Genomic DNA, 21735 nt, shown 5'->3' on the forward strand with positions numbered 1-21735 from the left:
GGATGTATACATTATATAAGTAAAGGGATAGTTGAAGAAAGTGATGTAAAAATTTTAGAAACAAATATCAATTGGATTCTTTAGTTTGTAATATATCTTAATCTGCTTCTACTTTTTCCAATTTTGTTTGTTTTCTAATGAAATTAAACCTCAATCAAGAAAACGAGCCAACATTTTGGGAAGACGTTAATACCCCATAGAACTGAGGAAGGAAAAAAAAAACAAAAGATGCCACTAAAAAGAATTGATTAACATGGCCACAAAGAGGCCAATACCTGAATTCGGCAGGGCTTAATTAGGTCAATTGTCGAATTAATGTCAATGTGATATTTTAGGTGCGTTTGGGATTGAGGTACTGTAGCTTTTAAGCTACAACTGCTGTGGAAAAAAAGTTGTAACTATGAAATAACAGTTAATAATATGTAATAAACATAAATTTTAAATAATAATTTTGACAAAATTATTAAAGATATAATAAATTTTTTATCATACAAGTGAAAAATCATATTAATATAGCTTTCAAGTTACAGCACCTAATGTTTACCAAACACTTTAGTGCTGTAACTTTTAAGTTACAATTGTCCAACCCCAATCCCAAACGCACCCTTTGTCTTTAAGCACCGTTAAATCGACAAATTGAAATGTAAATTCTTATCTTTATTATCTAATTTTACTTTAGGTAGTTCACGTTATTGTTGTTGTGATCAAGGAAGCAAACACCCCTTTAAAAATGATTAAAAGTGATAAGAACCATAATTATAAATACTTGCATCCTAAAAATACTTTGAACACCCTTATTTTTTAAAAAATTTTATATTATTAAAATATCCACAGTTGAAATTATTATTAAGGGCAATCTTCTGTTATTAAATAAAGTATAGTACTCTTTGTGACTCTTTCATTAGCCACTCAACAAAGTATATGACTTCAAGTCCACGTTATAAATTCATTCAAGACGAGTTTCCATACATCCATATTGGCCGGCCATCTTGATGTCTTGTTCCCTTGTGAATGTTGTTCCTCTAACTACTAGAACTTTTATGCTTAGGTCCTGTTTGAAATTGAGGTGTTGTAACTTTTAAATTATAACTACTATGAAAAAAAACTGTAATTATGAAACAAAAATTAATAATATATAGTAAATATAAATTTTAAATAATAATTTTAACAAAATTATTAAAGATATGATAGATTTTATATTATATAAGTGAAAAATCATATTAACATAACTTGTAAGTTACAACAATTAGTGTTTACCAAACACTTTAATGCTGTAACTTTTAAGTTATAACTGCCCAACCTCAATCCCAAACGCACCCTTAATCGGCAATGTTTTCCTCCCAAGCTACTTAAGAAATCGTAAATGTAATGTCTCAAGATTCCAATTCTGAACTCTATCAAAGTTAGTGCTCCATATTTGTTAGTTTCTTAAAGAAGCATAGCGGCCAATTCCTGCAACTCGCTTTTTGACGCCTTCTCGTTTTACATACCTCCTTAACATTGTCCCTTGCTATCTTCCATTGTAGCAACATAAAGAAAAGAAGACCATTTTTTAAACAACTACCCTCCCTATGGAATTAGAGACGGAAAACAAGATTTGTAATTAATGAGAAACAAATTTAATATTCAAGTTTGAATAAGTTTCACGTATGAATCTTTTCTTTTATTAATTGAGTGTGGAGAGATCAAATTGACTAACAAGTTTTGGCATTTTGAAGAAAAGTTTATTTTGAAAACTTAACAATTGTGTTTTATAGTAAAAGAGCAGAGTTAAAGCTCGTTTAGTTACCTATATTTTGAGATTATTATATGTTTAATCTTTATATTTCTAAAAATACTTCAAAACACCCCTACTGTTAAATTGTTGACACCCTTTTATTATATTTTGTTTATTTTGGCTTGCTTTTACAATTATCCTTTTACAATAATGTTTTCTTAAAGATTAATAAATTAAAAAATTATCAATTTAACCTAAAAATAAAATAAAAATAAAAAGAATATATATTACTTTTTGTGAAATAGTGTTGAGGAGTTAATATATTAATTTTTTATTAATAACAAAAATAGTAATTTAATTTTTTATGATATTAATTTCTTCTGAACATACATGAGCTTCTACATTTTTATTTTTATTTTGTTTTTTGGGGTTAAATTGGTAATTTAATTTTTTAATTAATGTAAAAAAAACAGAAACATTATTATAAAAGGGTAATATTATAAAAAAAAAACCAAACAAGACAAAAAATAACGGTAAGAGTGTCAATAGTTTAACGATAAGGATGTTTTGACGTAACTAACCTCCATATTTGTTTTGACTGTTCGGACTATATTTAGGATGTAAATGTTGAGGCTGTTTGAACCAATAGAAGTACTGATTAAACCCACTTTTTTATTTTTTATTATTAAATTGCCTCTAAAATAAATTGCAATTTAAGATAAGAAATTATAATTGAATGAAATTCTTCTATTCCAGCCATAGAACCAAAACAAGGGTGGAGGACCCTCAAACACCAATTATCTCTTCGAATACAAGATTTTACTATCAAACATAGGGTTTCAGATATTTCTGGAGATTTGCAAAAGTATGCTTAAGCACCATCACTAATTACTGAAGAAGTATTCACGATTTCTTTAAAATAAAACAAAATTATACCAAATTGCCGCTGCATATATTTTTTCCGTGGATTCACAAAACCCAAAGAATCATTTAACTTTTCTTCAATGCCTAAAACTAGCCAATTTGTTGAGTGATTGTGTTTGTTATTTAGTATGATTCAAATACACTTATGTTACCAGTTGAATTTTTTTTTTTAAATAGCGTTTAATGATAAAAGTTATGAGATGTTTATTTGGAATAGAAATGAAATTGGAGTAAGCTATTGCAACAACAGAGAATTTGGGTAAAGTCATAAAATGAGAAAAAGTGAATGGATGAAAATTGGAAAAAAATTGTAACAAAAATATTTAGTAAGGCTATATTGAGTATTTTAGTGTGTTTATATATAGAGTAAAACATAAATTTTTAATTTTAAAAGTGGGTTTATTGAGTATTTTGATGAATTCAAATAGCTTCATCGGGGTGTAAAATGGCCCACTATTTTATTTTGAGGAAATGACACTTATAATCAAGATCCCCTTTTGAGTATAATATCCTTCATAAATAGTAACTAAAAAATTGATTTTAAATTTTTTAATGCATATGAATACAATTTAAATAGTTTAATTTGTCTAGTAGACTAATAGTATTAGAATATTTTTAAAATATAAAATAAATTTTAAAATGTAAATTATTATATTTATTTTAATAACATTTTCTTATCTATTACAAAAAAATTAAATAAATCTTTGGGTTAAATAGATTTTACAATTAATAAAATGTATCTCATGTATTAAAAATATTTAAATTATTTTATATAATATGGAAAATAATTACAAATTTTATATATTTATTTTAATATTATGTTTCTGTTTATTATAGAATTTAGTATAATATATTATAAGATTGTACAATATTAAAATATTTTTAAATATTGAGATTATTTTAAAAATATATATTGTTACGTTATTTTAATATTATACTTCTATTTATTATAAAATAGTGGAATCAATATTTTTTGAGCTAATAGAGACAATGGTTAATATAGTGAAAACATAGTCTTGATGTCCCTTATTTAAAACTTGTGTAACACCCCAAAAATTTACCCATGAAAACACAAAGGGTAAAATTGGAATGAAACATCACATCATTTATTCTTATTAATAAACCTCAAAATAGACAATCATTATTCATACTCCAACTGAATCATTACGTAAAATATCTAAAATAAAGTCTCCAAAGAAAAGTTTCTAATTAAAAAAAAAAAGTCTAGCTAAATTTAATCTTTAAAGCAACTCCAAAGATCCACTAAAAACATTTCTCCATCTAAGTACCCAAGCTACATCTTTAATCAATCTACAAAATATTAGAGACGAGGGGTGTGTCGTTAACTCGGTAAGCAAATCCATGCACAATATTTGAAAACCTTTATCATTATACCTTTAAACATTTTATATCATCTTACAATAACATCTTCATTTAGTATAAGGGATGGATTCATGTAAAAACATTAAAAACATTAAAACGTAAACATTTGATAGCTCATGCCTCGTAGTCATCGTCATTAATCATTCAGGATAATATACCCCACATTATTCCTCGTTAAGGGTACTATACCCCGCACTGTTCATAACATCATTGTGCACAAGATTATCATCATACCAGTAAGCTGGCCACAACGTTTCATAACACATAACTTTTGGATCTTATACATTACTATGGACTAAGAGCCAAAACATTTTTAAATCCACCTTACATCATTTCATAAATAGCATTTAAAGTCTTCTATAACATTTGATTCTTTTAGAAAAATTTTTAAGAAAACATTTTGTCTAAGAAAACTAATTTCGTAAGAAAAATTCATTTTAAAATATATTTATATAAATTCGTTAAAAGTGTTTTTATTTGAAAAAATTCATTTAAATATTTTAGAAATCAGTTTTGTAAAAATTTCCATTTAAACATAATTCTTATAATATAAATTGTATTTATTATAAAGCACATCATGCATGAATCTACTTACCTCGATTCACAACAATCAACTCAATATCTCAATAACAAACCAATGAGCTCACTCACGTCCTATAATCAACATAAAAATATTCTTATCAATATTATCTCTAACCTTAAACATAATCCCAATCATCCTTAAATCGTAGGCACTTATACTACCTCAATACTCATACATATTCTAGACTTAAACATGAGTATCCTACACATGTTGATTTTTTTATAACCTATACACATGTCGGAAGACCATGAAAATTTACAGAGGTACTGTGAACATGCATAACATTGCTTACAAAATTTCACAAAATAAGCACAAATGAAAATCAAGTCAGAATATTGACCTTTCACCAAAGTAACAAAATTGTCCAGTATTGACCACAACAGACCTTTACCACTTAGGAAATTCATAAAATATTCTCTAGTACTCGAAATGTTGTAAAAGCGTGGGTTGAACAATTACTAATATTCTAATGACTACGACTTCTGGAGAAATATAAATATGGTGATAAACAAATGCAATGAAAATATGACACAATAATTTACATGGTTCGGCGTAATACCTATGTCCACGAATAAAGTCTGGAAGATAATTTTACTAACAAATGAGAATTTACAAAAGTGGAAAAAGCTCTCAAAACCCACAACCCCAATACACCCAATTGGATTCTCACTAGAAAACTCAAGTGAAAGCTCTCTCAACTCTCTCAAATTGCTTCACTTGCAATTGCTCTCAACTCTCTCAATTGAGATGATATTTAAAGCTCTTTCTCTCCTCTCTATTTATAGGCATTGCTCACTTACCATTGCATTCAATTTGGAAAATTCACAAATTTGGCAATCGGTGCCAGCTTTGTCAAAGTCTAAATGCTAGCTCATCAATTGCATGTTTGAAATTTGCATGCTAGTTGTCTCATGAAACTACTCAACAATTGCATGCTTGAAGCTTGACTTTTTAACAATTCTCTACCTCAGCGAATAATTTTTAAATTTGAGCTGACTATCAATAAACCGTCTTTCAATCTCTGCCTTCTCATACTACTTTCAAACTTGCAGGATATTGATCAAGTTTAGACAATGCACAAACTTGATCACCGTCACTACTTTGGTCAACATATCTGCGGGATTCTCTGTAGTCTTGATTTTCTGTAAAAGAATCTTTCCCTTATCAATAATTTTCCGCACAAAATGAAATCGTACATTGATATGCTTCGTACGTGCACGATAAACTTGGTTATTTGTTAAATGAATAGCAATTTGATTGTCGTAATACACATTAATTTGCTCATGTATTAATCCCAAGTTTTCCAGCAAGCCTTATAACTAAATAGCCTTTTTAACAGCCTCTATAATTGTCATGTACTCAGCCTCTATAGTTGACAGTGCAACCGTAGACTGTAGTGTAGACTTCCAACTAATTGGCCCTCCAGCAAAAGTAAATACATATTCGGCGGTTGACTGTCGTTTGTCCAAATCACTAGTATAATCAGAATCGACATACTCGATCACACTTTGACCAAGTGTATCATCTTGCTCACACAGTAAACTAACATCCACAATCTTCTGAATGTACTGTAGAATCAATTTCACAACTTGCCAATAAACTTTACCAGGACTATGCATATACTTGTTCACTATACCAACTACATATGAAATGTCGAGCCTTGTACACATCATTGCATATATCAAGCTACCCATTGCATTTGAATACAAAACTTATAACATGTATTCTCGTTCCACATCTATTGAAGGAGATAATTGTGCAGAAAGCTTAAAATGAGAAGCCAACGAGGTACTCATAGATTTTGACTGTTCAATCGTGCGAAACTGTTGTAATACCTTCATCAAATATTGCTACTAAGATAAGCTGACTTTGCCATGAGCTCTATCTCTACATATCTCTATGCCAAGAGTCTTCTTAGCTTCACGAAGATCTTTCATCTCAAAGTCTTGATTGAGCTGAGTCTTCAACTTCTCAATCTCATCTTTGCTCTTATATGCTATTAGCATATCATCAACATACAAGAACAAATATATGAAGGATCCCTTTTGTAGCTTGCGAAAATACACACAAGGATCAAATTTATTTCTTGTGTACCTTTGTCGTTTCATAAATCGATCAAATTGCTTAACCAAATACTTTGATACACTTGGTCAAGGTGTGATCGGATACGTCAATTCTAATTATGCTGGTGATTTGGACAAATGACGGTCAACCATCGGATATGTATTTACTTTTGCTAGAAGACCAATCAATTGGAAGTCTACACTGTAATCTATAGTTTCACTGTCGACCACAGAGGTCGAGTATATGGCAATTACAGAAGTTGTTAAAAAAGCTATTTGGTTACAAAGCTTGCTTGAAAACTTAGGATTGGTACAAGAGCACATTAATGTGTATTGCGATAGTCAAAGTGCTATTAGAACCAAGTTTATCATGCACGTATGAAGCATATTGACATACGATTTCACTTTGTGCGGGAAATTGTTCACGAGGGAAAGATTCTTCTATAGAAAATCAAGAATGCAGATAATCCCACATATATGTTAACTAAGGTGGTGACAGCAATCAAGTTTGAGCATTGTCTAAACTTGATCAATATCTTACAAGTTTGAAAATAGTCGAAGAAGACAGAGACTGGAGAATGGTTTGTTGATAATCGGCTCAGATTTACTAAATCTTCGCCGATGTGGAGAATTGTTAAAAAGTCAAGCATGCTTGCATGAGCCAACTAGCATGCAAATTTCAAGCACATAATTGTTGAGCTAGCATGTAGACTTTGAAAAAGTTGGCATTGATTGCCAAATTTTTCCAATTTGGCAAATTGAAGCTAAATTGAATATTGTGGTAGGTAAGCATTGCTTGCCTATAAATAGAGAGGAGAGGAAGAGCTTTAAATACTATCTAAATTTGAGAGATCTAAGCTCATTTCCAAGTGAGTTCTTTTTTTTAAAAGGGCATTTATTTAGATGCTAAAGGAATTTGAGTGTATTGGGATTTTGGATTTTGAGAGTTTTTTCCCACTTTTGTAAATTCTCATTTGTTAGTAAAATTATCTTTCAATCTTTATCCGTGGACGTAGGTTTTAGGCCAAACCACGTAAAATTATTGTGTCTTTTTCTTTGCATTTATTTACACCACATTTATATTTCTCCAGAAATTACAGTCACCATAATATTGGTAATTGCTCAACTCGCGCTTTCGCAACAAATAGGATGTGTTTGATCGAAGTTCAAATGTTATGGGTAATAGTGGAATAGTGAAAATATCTTAAGGGACATTACTCCACAACCCTTTTTTAATCAAAATTTTTATGGTGAAAGTATTATCTTACTTCATCCATCTCTTTCCATTATCAAAATTTTTTATGATACATGAAATAAACATTGCATTTAACAAACTAAATTATTAAAATAAAAAATAAAAGGACCGATCCCCATCATGTAAAAATAAAAAGTAAAACTTTAAATCACTTTGAATCTATTAGATTTTTCTTTTTTGGTCAAATGTTAGAAACGCAAACTCTTGATGATAATAATATGTAAAAATTGAGAATGTTTAAAAACTAAGAGAAAGATAAAATTGATTTAACAAGAAAGAATAAAAAAAATTAAAAGAGAGAAATTTTATCTTTCTCTTAGTTTTTAAACATTCTCAATAAAAAAAATTAAAAGAGAGAAATTTGACTATTGTTATAGTAAAAAGAGAAAGTAGGTAATCAATAATAATTTTGTGATTTTCAAAAAGTAATGAATTAAAATAATAAGTTAAAGTTGATAATTTTTTAACTAAAAAAATAAGTGTTGAAAGAAAGTTAGTGAGTTAGAATAACTCGACAATGTTACTTATGTATTGGCTGCCTTTTCACCATTCGTTTTAACTGTCATTTTACAGTGGCATATGAATGGTGAAAAGGCAGCCGGTAACTAAGTAATTGTGTTGGTTAAAATGGTTTCATGTAATTACCTAATTTCGAGATTTATCAATATTTTATTTCAGAAAGGAAGCCACTGAAATTCAACAGACATTTTTACAAGCATCTGGAAGGCACAATCTAGCTAAACGGCTAAACCCCAAAAAAAGGGGGAAAAAAATTGATTTGGTATTTTCACTAGATTTCTAAAATGACCCATTTCATGTCCACAAACGAAAAGCAAACCCTAACAACAACAACCAATTAACAAGTTTAATGAAGATTTTATTTGATTTTTTTTGCTCTGATATTTTTGCTTATGAGTTTCTAGAATTAACTTCAAAAAGTACATTAATTCCAGCTAGCACCTTAGTTATAGTGCGGGAAACGAACGATTTTTAACTTAAATTAGCTCAGATTTCCTTGGAGATTATATATATCAACTTCCAACTTGTTTTGATCAGAATCTACTGATTCCTGAAAATTAGTTGTTACAGCATATTAGGAGAGAGGGGGGAAAAAGAAAAACAAAACTATTTGTTACAACATATTAAAAAACAAAAGAAACAAAACTATCTGTCACGACTAATTCTTTGAAAAATATAATTAAGTATTTTTTAAAACAAAAGGTAAGGAAACTGAACAGAAAAATGCCAGTTTGTTTTCCATTTTAGAGATCATCATCACGAAAACGCAAAATTGAACCCCAAAAATTCCTATTGATTTTAGCAAATACAATGGCTGTTTTCAATCGGCAGAACTTCAAAACTTTACCAAACAATAAAGATGATAACAATTTCACGACTTGTATATCATATACCAACCACACCGTTTTCGGCAAAGGCATTCATCTTCATCAACATAACAGTATACATTCCGCATTGCCTTATTTGATGTTGCAACTCGCTTTGGCGTTTATCATCTCCAAACTAATCTACTTTCTTCTCAGACCTCTGAAACAACCGAAATTCGTTTGCAATATCTTGGTATGCTTGATTAGTTTAGTTTATTCTTGAAGCTTTTGATCATTCATTTGTATGTCTTGGTATAACTATTATTATAATTCCTTGGAATGTCGGAGCTCAGACTGGCCAAAACTTTTTAGAGATAAATTTTTAGGTTGAAGTTAAAAAGAGCACTAATTTAATTATTGAGACATGGCGTTGCATCACTCAAGTTCCTAGGACACGGTTTATTTAAAAAGTTAACTTTTTGCTCTCTGGTCTCTTGACAACTCCGCCCTTGATGCTAGATTGGTCGAACTGGTAAAATCTGGACTTTGTTACATGTAAATATAATGTGTTTACGGCTTCAATTAATTTCTTGTGGCACAGAGTGGAATTACCCTAGGACGGTCAGTCTTAGGCCGAAGCAAGGCATTCGAGGACATAATTTTTCCCGCTAGGGAGATGATGGTGGTTAATACATTATCAATAATTGGTGGAATATACTTTGTCTTCATAAATGCCGTAAAAATGGACAAGGATATGATTCTAAGGACAATAAAGAGCACATGGAATGTTAGCTTGACAGTTCAGCTTGTTCCTTTAACAATCAGTATCATAATTGCTCGTCTGGTACATGACAACCTACCTAGAATCAGTAAGCCAACCGCTTTGTTCTATATTAGTTTTATATCTGCGGAGACTTACTTTGCTGTTACTGCCGATGCCATCAGTGAGCTCAATTTATTAAATTCTGAGTTAGGGCAACTTACCATATCTACTGCAGTACTTCATGAGATTCTTGGCTGGTTAAATAATGCCTTGTCACCTTTAGTGAGAGGAGGATTTGCGGCAAAATTTATCAAGTCCGAGATTAGTTTTCTGGCATTTTTAATTTTCACATTCTTCGTTTTACGGTCAGCAATACAGTGGATTATAAGGACAACACCGGACAGGGAACCAGTGAAAAAATGTTATATCGTTGCAATACTTATTGGGGCTCTAATAATGGCAGGTGTGGCTGATATCATAGTACTGCAGTAGATATGGGGCACCTTTGGGTTATTCCAGCCGGACCACCTTTGGGTTCAGCATTGGTGGAGAAAAGTGAAGTCGTCATCAGGAATTTTTTCCTGCCTTTCTTATTTATTCGCATAGGTTTGCTCACGGATATATTTTCAATAAAGGATTGGAAGGCATTTGTCTCACTTGGGATGATCCTTGTGGCGGCATACTTAGGTAAGGTTTGGGGGAGTCTTTTGTCCTTGATATGGTTTAAAACAAGTACCCGAAATGATCTCTTATTCGGCTGCTTCTTGAACATCAAGGGTATAATTGAGTTGTTGGTATTCTTGCGATGGATAATTTACAAGGTCAGTTTGCGATTCTATCCCATTTTGTTATTATCTTTTCTAGTTAAAGTCTACAATAAATAAAATTACTAAAATGGAAGACAGTGTTAATTTCCCTTTAGAAGCATGGTAGACTTGTCGATGGGTCCCATATTATCTAATTAAATATGATTTTTTCTTCTCTTCCGCAGCCAATAGATGTACAGACATTTAGTACGTTGGTGTTGTTTAATTTGGTGTTGACTGCTATTGTGACACCTTTAATTAGCATCTTTTACAAGCCTCGGAAAAGACTTGATAGAATCAGCAAGATTGATAATTGCATAAGAACGCTCCAATCAACGTTACCCAACAGTGAATTACGGATACTCTGCTGTATTCACCATGAAGATAATGTCAACGGCATCATCAATCTGCTTAGAGCATCAAATCCAACCGAAATGAACCCAATATGCGCCTATGCAGTCCACCTGATCGACCTTGTTGGTCGAGCACTACCAGTCATAGTCCCTTACAATACCCAAAAGAGAAGATTAGTGGCTAATTCCACAGATCGAATTATGCGAGCCATGACAAGGTACTCAAAAGGCTCTGGTGCTGCGGTAAAAGTTCAACCCTTCAAAATGATTTCGCCATACAACACAATGCACCAAAGCATTTGCAAGCTTGTTGAAGATAATCTCATCCCTCTAGTCCTACTTCCCTTCCATGAAAACGGAGAATTTCAAAGCCGGACAGCCTGCGTGCAAAATTTTAACAAGAATGTCCTTAGTTATGCACCATGCACCGTAGGGATTTTTGTAGATAGAGGCTTGACTTACTATCACCCCTCCAATATCTGTTACAATGTTGCAGTTTTCTTCCTAGGCGGGCCTGATGATAGAGAGGCAATGGCATTGGTTTCACGCATATCTAGCCATCCTGGTATGAGCATTACTATTTTCAGGATTGATTTGTTAGAAAATTCAGTGGAAAGTGAAAATGATAGGTGTCTTGATGATGCTGTGACAAAAGAATTCATGGTGGGAAATGTTGGTAACACGCGTGTAGAGTGTCATGAGATGGTAGCAAATGACTCCAAGCAGTTAATGGATGCAATTAAAAAGGAGAAGGATTTTGAGCTAGTGATTGTTGGTAAACGGCATACGTTTAGCTCGACATTAGAGAAAGAAATGAAGCCTTGGGTTGAGTACGAGGAGCTTGGAATCATTGGTGACATGCTTGCTTCTGCAGATTTTGCTGAAGGACACATGATGTCTCTTTTGGTGATACAAAGTGTTGAGAGTATCAAACAAGGGGCCAAAATTACTGCCACCATGAGCTTTAAAGGTGAATTAAAAAGGTTGCTTTTCAACTCATCAAATTGTGATAAAGATTATAGGAGATTAGATTATGGGGTAGTTTAAAAAAGTGATGCTTGTACAAACGTATGAATTGAACTGATTATGTAGTTTGCAATTTTCTTTCACTTAATTTCCAGTTTTGATTTTTCAAAAAAATGAAAGATTGATAAATATTATTACAAGAAGATGATTGAACAAATTGCATCATTCGTACGTTTTAACGCCAAATCAAGTCTTAACACATCTACATTCAGTTTGAAATTACTAAGTACTAATCAAGTGCTACTTTGTTAGTGATTAAAGTTACTAGAATTAAAAAAAAAAAATTAAAACAGATTACAAGATTTTATTTTATGGGATGGTTTTTGTCGGACGATCTAATTTTGTTTTAAAACTTTGGGTACTACATAAACACCATTCTTATCATATGGTAAGAAGGCGTTAATTGAAAACATTGATAAAAAGCGTTAACAGAACTTTGGGCTTGGAAATAAAATTGAGAATGAGAAATCAACCATCATATATCGTCGACGCTTATTACAGTTAACGGCTACCAGTGGTGGTCAAATTCAAATGTGGCCTGTTTCATTTTCTGAAATTTTAATATATAATATACAAGAAACTAAGAACATAGTAAAAGAAAAATACTATAATAACTATCTAGTGCTATCTAACATCATATAAAATCTAAAGGGTCCGGTTACGGTGGAACACAGCTAATAAAACACAATCATAACAAAAACTCATTTTTCACTATTTATCACTTTGATCGTGTAGTTATAAGACCGTGCTCTGCGGTGGAACAACCCCACTATAACCATTGCCGAACCTAAAATATTCTTCCCAATTAAACAAATTTGGACGAAATCAAGATCCTCATGGCATATATATTTAACAAGAATCATTGTTATTATAACATGCACATATGACGGTCAACATTATGAAATATGTATTTGGAAGACAAATCTCTTTAATTACTTTTTTTTTTTTTTTGGGTCAGTGAATTTGTTGTATAAACGAAATATAATAACAATAAGTCTTATCATATATGCATTAATACCCTTTTGATTTAATAGAAGCGGAAAAAACAGAAGCAGATCATTAAACCCAATATTCGAGGATCAAATTTGGTTTGCTTCCCCTTACTTTCTAACTGAATTTATTTGAACAAATAAAAAATAAAATTTTTGTTCACCAACCACCTTAATTTGGAAATTAAGCATACATGACACTGTTTTTGAATTAAATTTCAACAACTTCTACCTCATATTCATCTTGGAACATCTAACGAAACACACATCATTTTATTTTATTTTGAAACAAAAGAAAACGAATGGGATTACAGAGCTGTAAAGAGACGATACGGTTACATAACCATATAACTGTAGCGAAAACAAACCACACCCTCCACACTGTTACAACTCATGCATAAAAAATTTAGGAAAATGAACAGAACAACCAACTTGAAGAGGATGAACTAGTTTGGCATTAAAAAATTAATTTAACAGTCATGGCAACGGTAGTGATTAATCGGAAGAAAATAGAACAGAAACAGGACATATCGAAGAGAAAAGGGAAAAAGAATCTTACTGATTCGAACCCAAATACAAGATTAATGTCTGCCTCCAATCTCACGAACCATCAGCAAAACTTTCAAAACAGGCTACTTGATAAGAATTTCAAGACTTGCGTCACATATCACAAGAATCTAGTCGGCGTTAATGCTTTTCCTGTGTTTTTGCTTCAAATTTCTTTGTTCTCTCTCATCTCCCAATTACTTCACCTGGTTCTCAAACGTTTGAAGCAACCTAAAGTTGTCTGCAATGTCTTGGTATGCAATCATGCATCTTGTATTCTTCAGTCTCATATGCTAATTTTCATCTGCAATTGAATGATTGATTCCTTTTACTTTGGGGGGTTAAACCTCGTTGGAACGAAACTGCTAATTTTATTCGGGAGAATTAAGGTCAGATTAGGAGAGAAAATTTTATCCAATCTGCTAATAACCTTTCTTTCCTGTGCAGGCTGGAATTATCTTAGGACCCTCCGTTTTGGGTCATTTCGAAAGATGGAACGCGATTTTTCATCCGGAAGAGATGGTATTGGTTAATACAATGTCCATAATAGGCGGAATATACTTCATCTTCATTGTTACATTAAAAATGGACAAAGCCAGAATCCTGAAGACGGTAAGGAATGGCTGGAGTGTTAGTGTAACCTGCCTCGTTGTCCCTTTCACAATCTCATCTTTTCTTACTAGTCTGCTACATAGCTACATCCCTGGAGTTAATAAGGGGCCATTCCTTTACTTTTTCAGCGTTACTTTGGCAAAGCCATTTTTTCCTGTTATTGCCCATGCGATGAATGAACTGAACCTTCTAACTTCTGAGTTAGGCCAACTTGCCATATCTTGTTCAATACTCAGTGAGCTCCTTTCGTGGATGAATTTGATACTTGCAATGATTTTTAAAGCGAATAATCACTTACTCAAAACCGAGATTACCTTTTGTGCATTGGCATTTTTCATGTTCTTCATTGTACGGCCAGCAGTGAAATGGATTATAAGGACAACACCAGAGGGGAAAGCAGTAAAAGAGATTTACATGGTAGCGATGCTGCTCCTTCCTGGTATTACAGGAGCTTTAAGTGACGCTACAGGATTAAATTTCATGTCTGGGGCTGTATTGACGGGCCTAGTGGTACCCGCTGGACCGCCTCTAGGATCAGCTGTAGTAAAGAAAAGTGAAATCATAATGGAAAACATTTTTATGCCTTTCTTTTATATTCACATTGGTCAGCTTTTCAATGTATTCTCAATAACAAATTGGAAGGCATTTGCAATACTTCAGATCATCATTTTAGCTGGCTATTTTGCGAGGGTGGCTGCAATTTTCTTGTCTTTGATATTCTACAAAATAAGCATTCGAAATGCTATCCTTTTCGGCCTCATTTTGAACATCAAGGGTGTAATTGAATTGATGTTGCTCACAGAATGGAGAACACACAAGGTCAGATTCTGATCCTAGCTATCTATTACTTTTCCCTTTGTATTTTGTTGCAAAGGCAAGTGAGAATTAATACTATTGTTTGGCCACTACTTGTCAACTTAAATTTTTGGGTAAATATATTTCTCAAAGATGGAATAGATTAGAGACAATATCTCCTGTTCTACTCTTGGTTCGCTTTTGAACTCTTCATCTTTCAGCCCATCTATGAGCTTATATCATAAGTCTTATTTCACTTGAGGGGGTCTGTGAAGACTTGTTTCAAGCAATTTCTCTAACATCAATCAAACGCATGGAGTCAGGCTAATTGATTTTCTTCTTGTTGTGTAGTATGTGGATGACCAGACAGTAACAACAATTATGTTGTCGCACACGGCAGTGACCGCAATTGTAATACCCTTGATAAGTATGTATTACGATCCAAATAGCACAAGACTTCAATCTTCTTGCAAGTTGGAAAAACGTACGAGAACTGTAGGAACGACATCAATGGATAGCGAATTACGAATCCTTTGTGGGATTCACCATGAAGATAGCATCCACAACATCATCAATCTGCTTAAGGCACTCAACCCAACAGAAATGAGCCCAATATGTGCCTATGTAGTCCACCTTGTCGAGCTTGTTGGTCGAGCAGAATCACTTTCAGCGCCTTACGATGCCCAGAGACGGAGATTAAAAGAAAATTCCACTGACCGCATTATGCGAGCTGTAACAAATCAGACTAAAAGCTCTTGTGTTTCTCTAACAAGTCAGCCCTTCAAAATAATTGCCCCGTACCACACAATGCACGAAAGTATTTGCAAGTTAGCAGAAGATAAATTTGCACCTTTGATTCTAATTCCCTTCCATAAAGGCCTAGAATTTCAAGAAATTGAAACCTGCTTGCACCAGCTAAACCTTAACATCCAAGCCTATGCACAATGCACTATTGGGATTCTTGTAGATAGTGGGTTGCCTCGCCCTTTGAGCTCAACTCACTTCTCTTATGATGTTGCAGTCTTCTTTTTAGGAGGAGCTGATGACAGAGAGGTGATGGCGTTGGTTTTGCGCATGGTGGGACATCCTAGTTTGACCGTTACTGTGTTCAAGATTGACTTTAACGGAAATCAAGCAGAAAATGAATGTGAGAGGCAACTTGATGAGTATGTGATGAATGAATTCAGAGAAAGAAATGCTGGTAATGCTTGTGTCGTTTGTCGTGAGATGATGGTAAATGACTCTACGGAACTAATGAGTTCAATTCGTTTAATAGAAAACACTTACGACCTTGTGATTGTTGGCAAGCAGCGAGGGGTCGGCTCCCCATTTGAGCAAGAAATGAAGCCTTGGCTTGAGTATGCAGAGCTTGGAATTATCGGTGATATGCTTGCTTCTGCAGATTTTTATGGAGGAACGATGTCTGTTTTGGTCGTACATTGTACTGAAAATCAACTAATAACGATGGATCCTATCAACGCCGAATCACCCGCATGATCTCATCTCAGCATGCAAGAATCTCAACGAAAATGAAAAGGCTTGATTAGCATAAGCAACAGCATCAGATCGTGATCTCAAGGATCACCAGATATATGTCTAGACAAAGTCTTTGTAGAGCTTCTTGAATATTGCTCCTTATCCATTAATTGTTTGTCATTAGTAAGTGAATATTATTACAATTAGTTGAAGCATACATAGGCCAAGAAGTGAATGGAAAAGAACTAATGCTCCAATACCCATGACTTTTTCGTTAAAGCAGAGTGTAAATATATAGAATTTTAGCCACCTTTTATCTATTCATTTTCTTTGGATTATGTAAGACTACGGCCATATCTTCAGTGAGAGAGACGGTCTTGGCTAGTTTAAGCCTTGGGTTTTTCCAATTAGGTAGACGCATTTTTTATTGTTAGACCAAGAAACTATATTTAAACGGATTATGTTTCCAAAATAAAGGATATCTAGCAGTTATTTTATATATTCAAAAAAGAAAAAACATGATATTATTATTATTATTATTATTTGTACAATAAGTAGCCCAAACAAGGCTAAGCAATCACTAGGGATCGAGATCCCCAAACCATCATACAAAAGCCAAGTAGAGATCTCAAGAGGGGGGAACGCAAATATATGAACTCCCAGAGGAAGCTTGAGGGCATGAGAAGCCATAAAATCCGCCGCATTATTTGATTCTCTATAAACATGGTGCAAAACTACTCGCAAATTACGATCCTGTTAAAGTCATGGCTGGCACCGGCCATCCAGATGGGCGGTGCCATGCCATTCAACACGTCCCGCCATTCTTGATGGTGCCGTGTTGACTTATTATATAAAAAAAAAAAGGAGTCAAAATTTTGGCTATATAAAGAGGGCTTCCCACCCTCATTTTACCATCCAATTTGTGAGAGATAACAAGGAGAGAGCTTGAGTGATTTTAAGGGTTTAAAATTATAAATCTCTTGTGAGTCTAGTGAGTGAGAGATTGGGTGTATTGGGGTTCTGAGTAGTGAGCCAAAATATTACAATACTTGTAATTCTCATATCACTAGTGAAATATTTTCCTTCTGTCTTCACCCGTGGACGTAGGCTAAAAGCCGAACCACATAATTTTTTAGTGTCTTCTTTTGTGCTTGTTCTTTATTTTTCTTCCAATTTCATTTTAGTTGTGACCCTTCTTCACCTATCAATTTTCTAACAGTGGTATCAGAGCTATTGATTGTATTCTTTAGAGTTGAGGGGTTACTGTTCACGTATACGGTACTGTTCACGTATATGGTATTATTCACGTATACGGTACTATTCACATATATGGCATTGTTCATAGATACGGTACTGTTCACGAGAAACGGTGGGAGCGATCTAAGAATTTTACAGTGCAAAGTAGAGAATAGTGGTGTGAGTAAAGCAACTGTGTGGTTTTGTACATGTCTAGGAAAGTTCTGTCACAAAAGCGATAAGAGCCTAAGGAGTCTGGGTTTTAAGTGGGACCGTTGTGAGCCCTCCAGTCTTTCCTGTGAACTTTCTTGGTGTGCATATTCACACATATTCACAACTATTCGAGGTGATACACTAGTTTGTGTACATTATTTATCAACAAAATGGCGGCAAAATATGAAACTGAGAAGTTTAACGGAAATAATTTTTCGTTGTGGAAAATAAAGATGAAAGTTGTATTGAGGAAAAATAATTGCTTAGCAACAATTGGAGAAAGGTCCATGGAGATAAGTGATGACAAATGGAACAAGATAGATGGCAACGTCATTTCTGACCTATATTTGGCACTTGCGGATGGAGTATTATCCAGTGTGGTAGAGAAAAATACAGCAAAGGAAATATGAGATACTCTCACAAAATTGTACGAGGCCAAGTCACTACATAAAAAAAATTCTTGAAAATGAAACTTTATACTCTTCGAATGACGGTATCTACAACGGTGACCGACAACATCAACACCTTGAAGACTCTATTTTCACAACTCACAACGTTGGGTCATAATATAGAGGAAAATGAACGTGCAGAGCTTCTATTTCAAAGTCTACCATATTCATATGATCAACTCATCATCAACCTGACGAACAACAATCTAGCAGACAGTTTGGTTTTCGATGATGTTGCAGCCTCCGTATTAAATGAAGAGAGCAGACAGAAAAATAAGGAAAACAGATAAGCAAGTTCGTAGCAAGCGAAGGCGCTATCGATGACGAGAGGGAGATCAACGAAACGTGGCCCTAGTGGGAGTCACAATCATGGTAAATCAAAATTCAGAAGTAAGAAGAATGTTAAATACTATAACTGTGTAAAGAAAGAGCACGTCAAGAAAGAGTGTTGGAGTAACCAGAAGAGAAGAGAAGAGAAGGCAAAGAACTTGAGTTATCAAATGCTCAAGGGTGTGTAGCAAGTACCTCGGATGACAGCAAAATTCTCTACAGAGAGGCAATAACTGTTTCAGAAGGCAGAAAATGACTATCTGATATCTGGCTTATAGACTTATGAGCTACCTGGCACATGACCTCTTGGAGAGAATAGTTCCACACATATATACCTATCTCAAGAGGATTTGTATATATGGGAGATGATCATGCCTTGGAGATCGTTGGCATTGGTACTATCAAAATAAAAATATTTGATGGTACAATTCGCACAATTGGGGAGGTACGACATGTCAACAGCCTAAAGAAAAATCTATTGTTTTTGGGACAAATGGATAGTCATGGGTACAAAACTCATATGGAGAATGAAATTATGAAGATTGTTAAAGGCGCGCTTGTATTGATGAAGGCAAAAAATATCGGTGCTAATCTATTCATGCTTAAAGGAGAAACACTACAGGAGGTTGATGCATGTGTCGTATTAAATGGAGAAGAGTCAACGATGATGTGGCATCTCAAACTTGGTTACATGTCAGAATAAGGTATGAAGATTCTCTTTGAGCAAAAATTGCTTCCAGGGCTTAAATTGGTAAGTTTACCATTTTGCGAGCATTGTGCTACAAGTAAGCAGCATTTATTAAAGTTCAGTAAATCTGTTGCTAGAAGTAACTGCATTTTAGACTTGATTCATTCTGATGTTTGGGAATCGCCGACATATCCATGGGAGGTGCAAAGTACATGGTGACTTTCATTGATGATTATTCCAGGAGATGTTTGGTGTATCCAATTAAGAAAAAGTCAGATGTATTTTTAGTGTTTAAAGAATACAAAGCGCATGCAGAACTTGAATCCGGCAAAAGGATTAAGTGTTTGAGGACGGATAACGGTGGAGAGTATACAGACGGTGAGTTTCTTGCTTTCTGTAAACAAGAAGGTATTCAGAGGCAGTTCACGGTAGAATACACTCCTCAACAAAATAGAAGGGCAGAGCGAATGAATAGGACTCTTACAGAAAAGATAAGAGTTATGTTGAGAACTGCTGGTTTACCCAATTCATACTGGGCAGAAGCAGCCAAAACTGCCTATTATATAATAAATCGGTCGCCATCCACAACAATTGGGCTAAAGACAGCGATGGAGATGTGGACTGGAAAGCTAGTTAATTACTCCTACCTACATGCATTTAGATGTGATGTGTACGTGATGTACAATACCCAAGAAAGAACAAAGTTATATCCAAAATTTAGGAGGTGTAACTTCTTGGGGTATGCTGATGGAGTAAAGGGGTATCGTCTGTGGGACCCCACTGCCCACAAGATCGTCATCAACAGAAATGTTATCTTTGTACAAGATCAACTCCAAATGAGATATGATGATGATAGCACTGTAAAAGAAAAAAGTTAGAGACTGTACCGGTATATGTCAAAATAATTTGGGGGGAAAAGATACGGATTTTTCTGAAGCAGCACCAAAACACGAGCAACAAGAACTAGTCGAGTCCGGGGCTCCAGAAGTTTGTCAATCAACTCGTAAGAGAAGACCGCCAGCGTGGCACTCGGAGTATGTCACAGAGATCAATGTTGCATACTATCTTCTAATAGAGGATGAAGAGCCATCAACTTTCCATGAAGCTTTAAATAGCTCAGATGTTACTTTGTGGATGACAACAATGCAGGAAGAAATTAAAGCTCTACACAAGAATAAGATATGGGAACTTGTACCACTACCACACAAAAGAAAGTTATTGGAAACAAATAGGTCTACAAGATCAAACGTGATGGCAATGATCAAGTGGAGCGGTATCGTGCAAGATTGGTTGTGAAATTATATGCTCAGAAAGAAAGTATTGACTTTAGCGAGATATTTTCTCCGATGGTTTGACTTACAACAGTCATAGTAGTCTTGGCGATGTGTGCTACATTTGACTTACATTGAGCAGTTAGATGTGAAAACTGCATTTATTCATTGAGAACTTGAAGAATAAATATATATGCTCCAACCAGAAGGTTTTGCAGAAACAAGAAAGGAAAACTTGATTTGCATGTTGAACAAATCTTTATACGGTCTCAAACAAGCGCCGAAGTGTTGGTATAAGAGATTTGATTCCTTCATCATGAGCATTGGATACAACAGACTTAGTTTTGACCATTGTGCATATTACAAAAAGTTTGAAGATAATGATTACATTATTTTACTGTTGTATGTTGATGACATGATGGTAGCAAGCCCCAACAAAGATCGAATCCAAAAATTGAAGGCACAATTGGCTAGGGAGTTTAAAATGAAGGACTTGGGACCAGCAAACAAGATTCTAGGGATGCAAATTCACCAAGACAGAAATAACATGAAGATTTGGCTTTCTCAGAAGAACTATTTGAAGAAAATTTTGCAGCGCTTTAACATGCAAGATTGTAAGCCAATTTCTACCCAACTTCCTGTTAATTTCAAGTTATCCTCAAGTATGTGTCCTAGCAATGAAGCAGAGAGAAATAAGATGTCTCGAGTACCGTATGCATCAGCAGTGGGAAGTTTGATGTTCACTATGATATGTACTAGACCAGACAGTGCACAAACAGTGAGAGCAGTCAGTTGATACATGGCGAATCATGGTGGAGAGCATTGGATAGCTGTAAAGAGGATTCTGAGCTATATCAGAGGAATCTCAGATGTTGCATTATGTTATAGAGGATCAGAATTTATTGTCAGGTGTTATGTAGATTCAAATTTTG

The 21735-nt window shown here is 34.0% G+C and overlaps 2 protein-coding genes across 2 annotated transcripts; both read left to right on the plus strand.

Annotated features, from left to right (window-relative positions):
• Positions 1-10174: 10174 nt before the first annotated feature.
• Positions 10175-12288, plus strand: LOC102614184 (cation/H(+) antiporter 15-like). The gene is made up of 2 exons (XM_015532631.3): positions 10175-10834; positions 11005-12288. Exons 1-2 carry the CDS (start codon positions 10508-10510, stop codon positions 12217-12219), a joined length of 1542 nt encoding a protein of 513 aa, XP_015388117.1. The 5' UTR covers positions 10175-10507; the 3' UTR covers positions 12220-12288.
• Positions 12289-13666: 1378 nt separating this feature from the next.
• Positions 13667-16637, plus strand: LOC112498932 (cation/H(+) antiporter 15-like). Its single transcript, XM_025100810.1, has 3 exons — positions 13667-13987; positions 14181-15164; positions 15492-16637. The coding sequence occupies exons 1-3, from the start codon at positions 13667-13669 to the stop codon at positions 16635-16637; spliced, it is 2451 nt and encodes an 816-aa protein (XP_024956578.1).
• The last annotated feature ends 5098 nt before the right edge of the window (positions 16638-21735 follow it).

Source organism: Citrus sinensis, chromosome 4 (assembly GCF_022201045.2).
Source record: "Citrus sinensis cultivar Valencia sweet orange chromosome 4, DVS_A1.0, whole genome shotgun sequence".
Classification (NCBI taxonomy): Eukaryota; Viridiplantae; Streptophyta; class Magnoliopsida; order Sapindales; family Rutaceae; genus Citrus; species Citrus sinensis.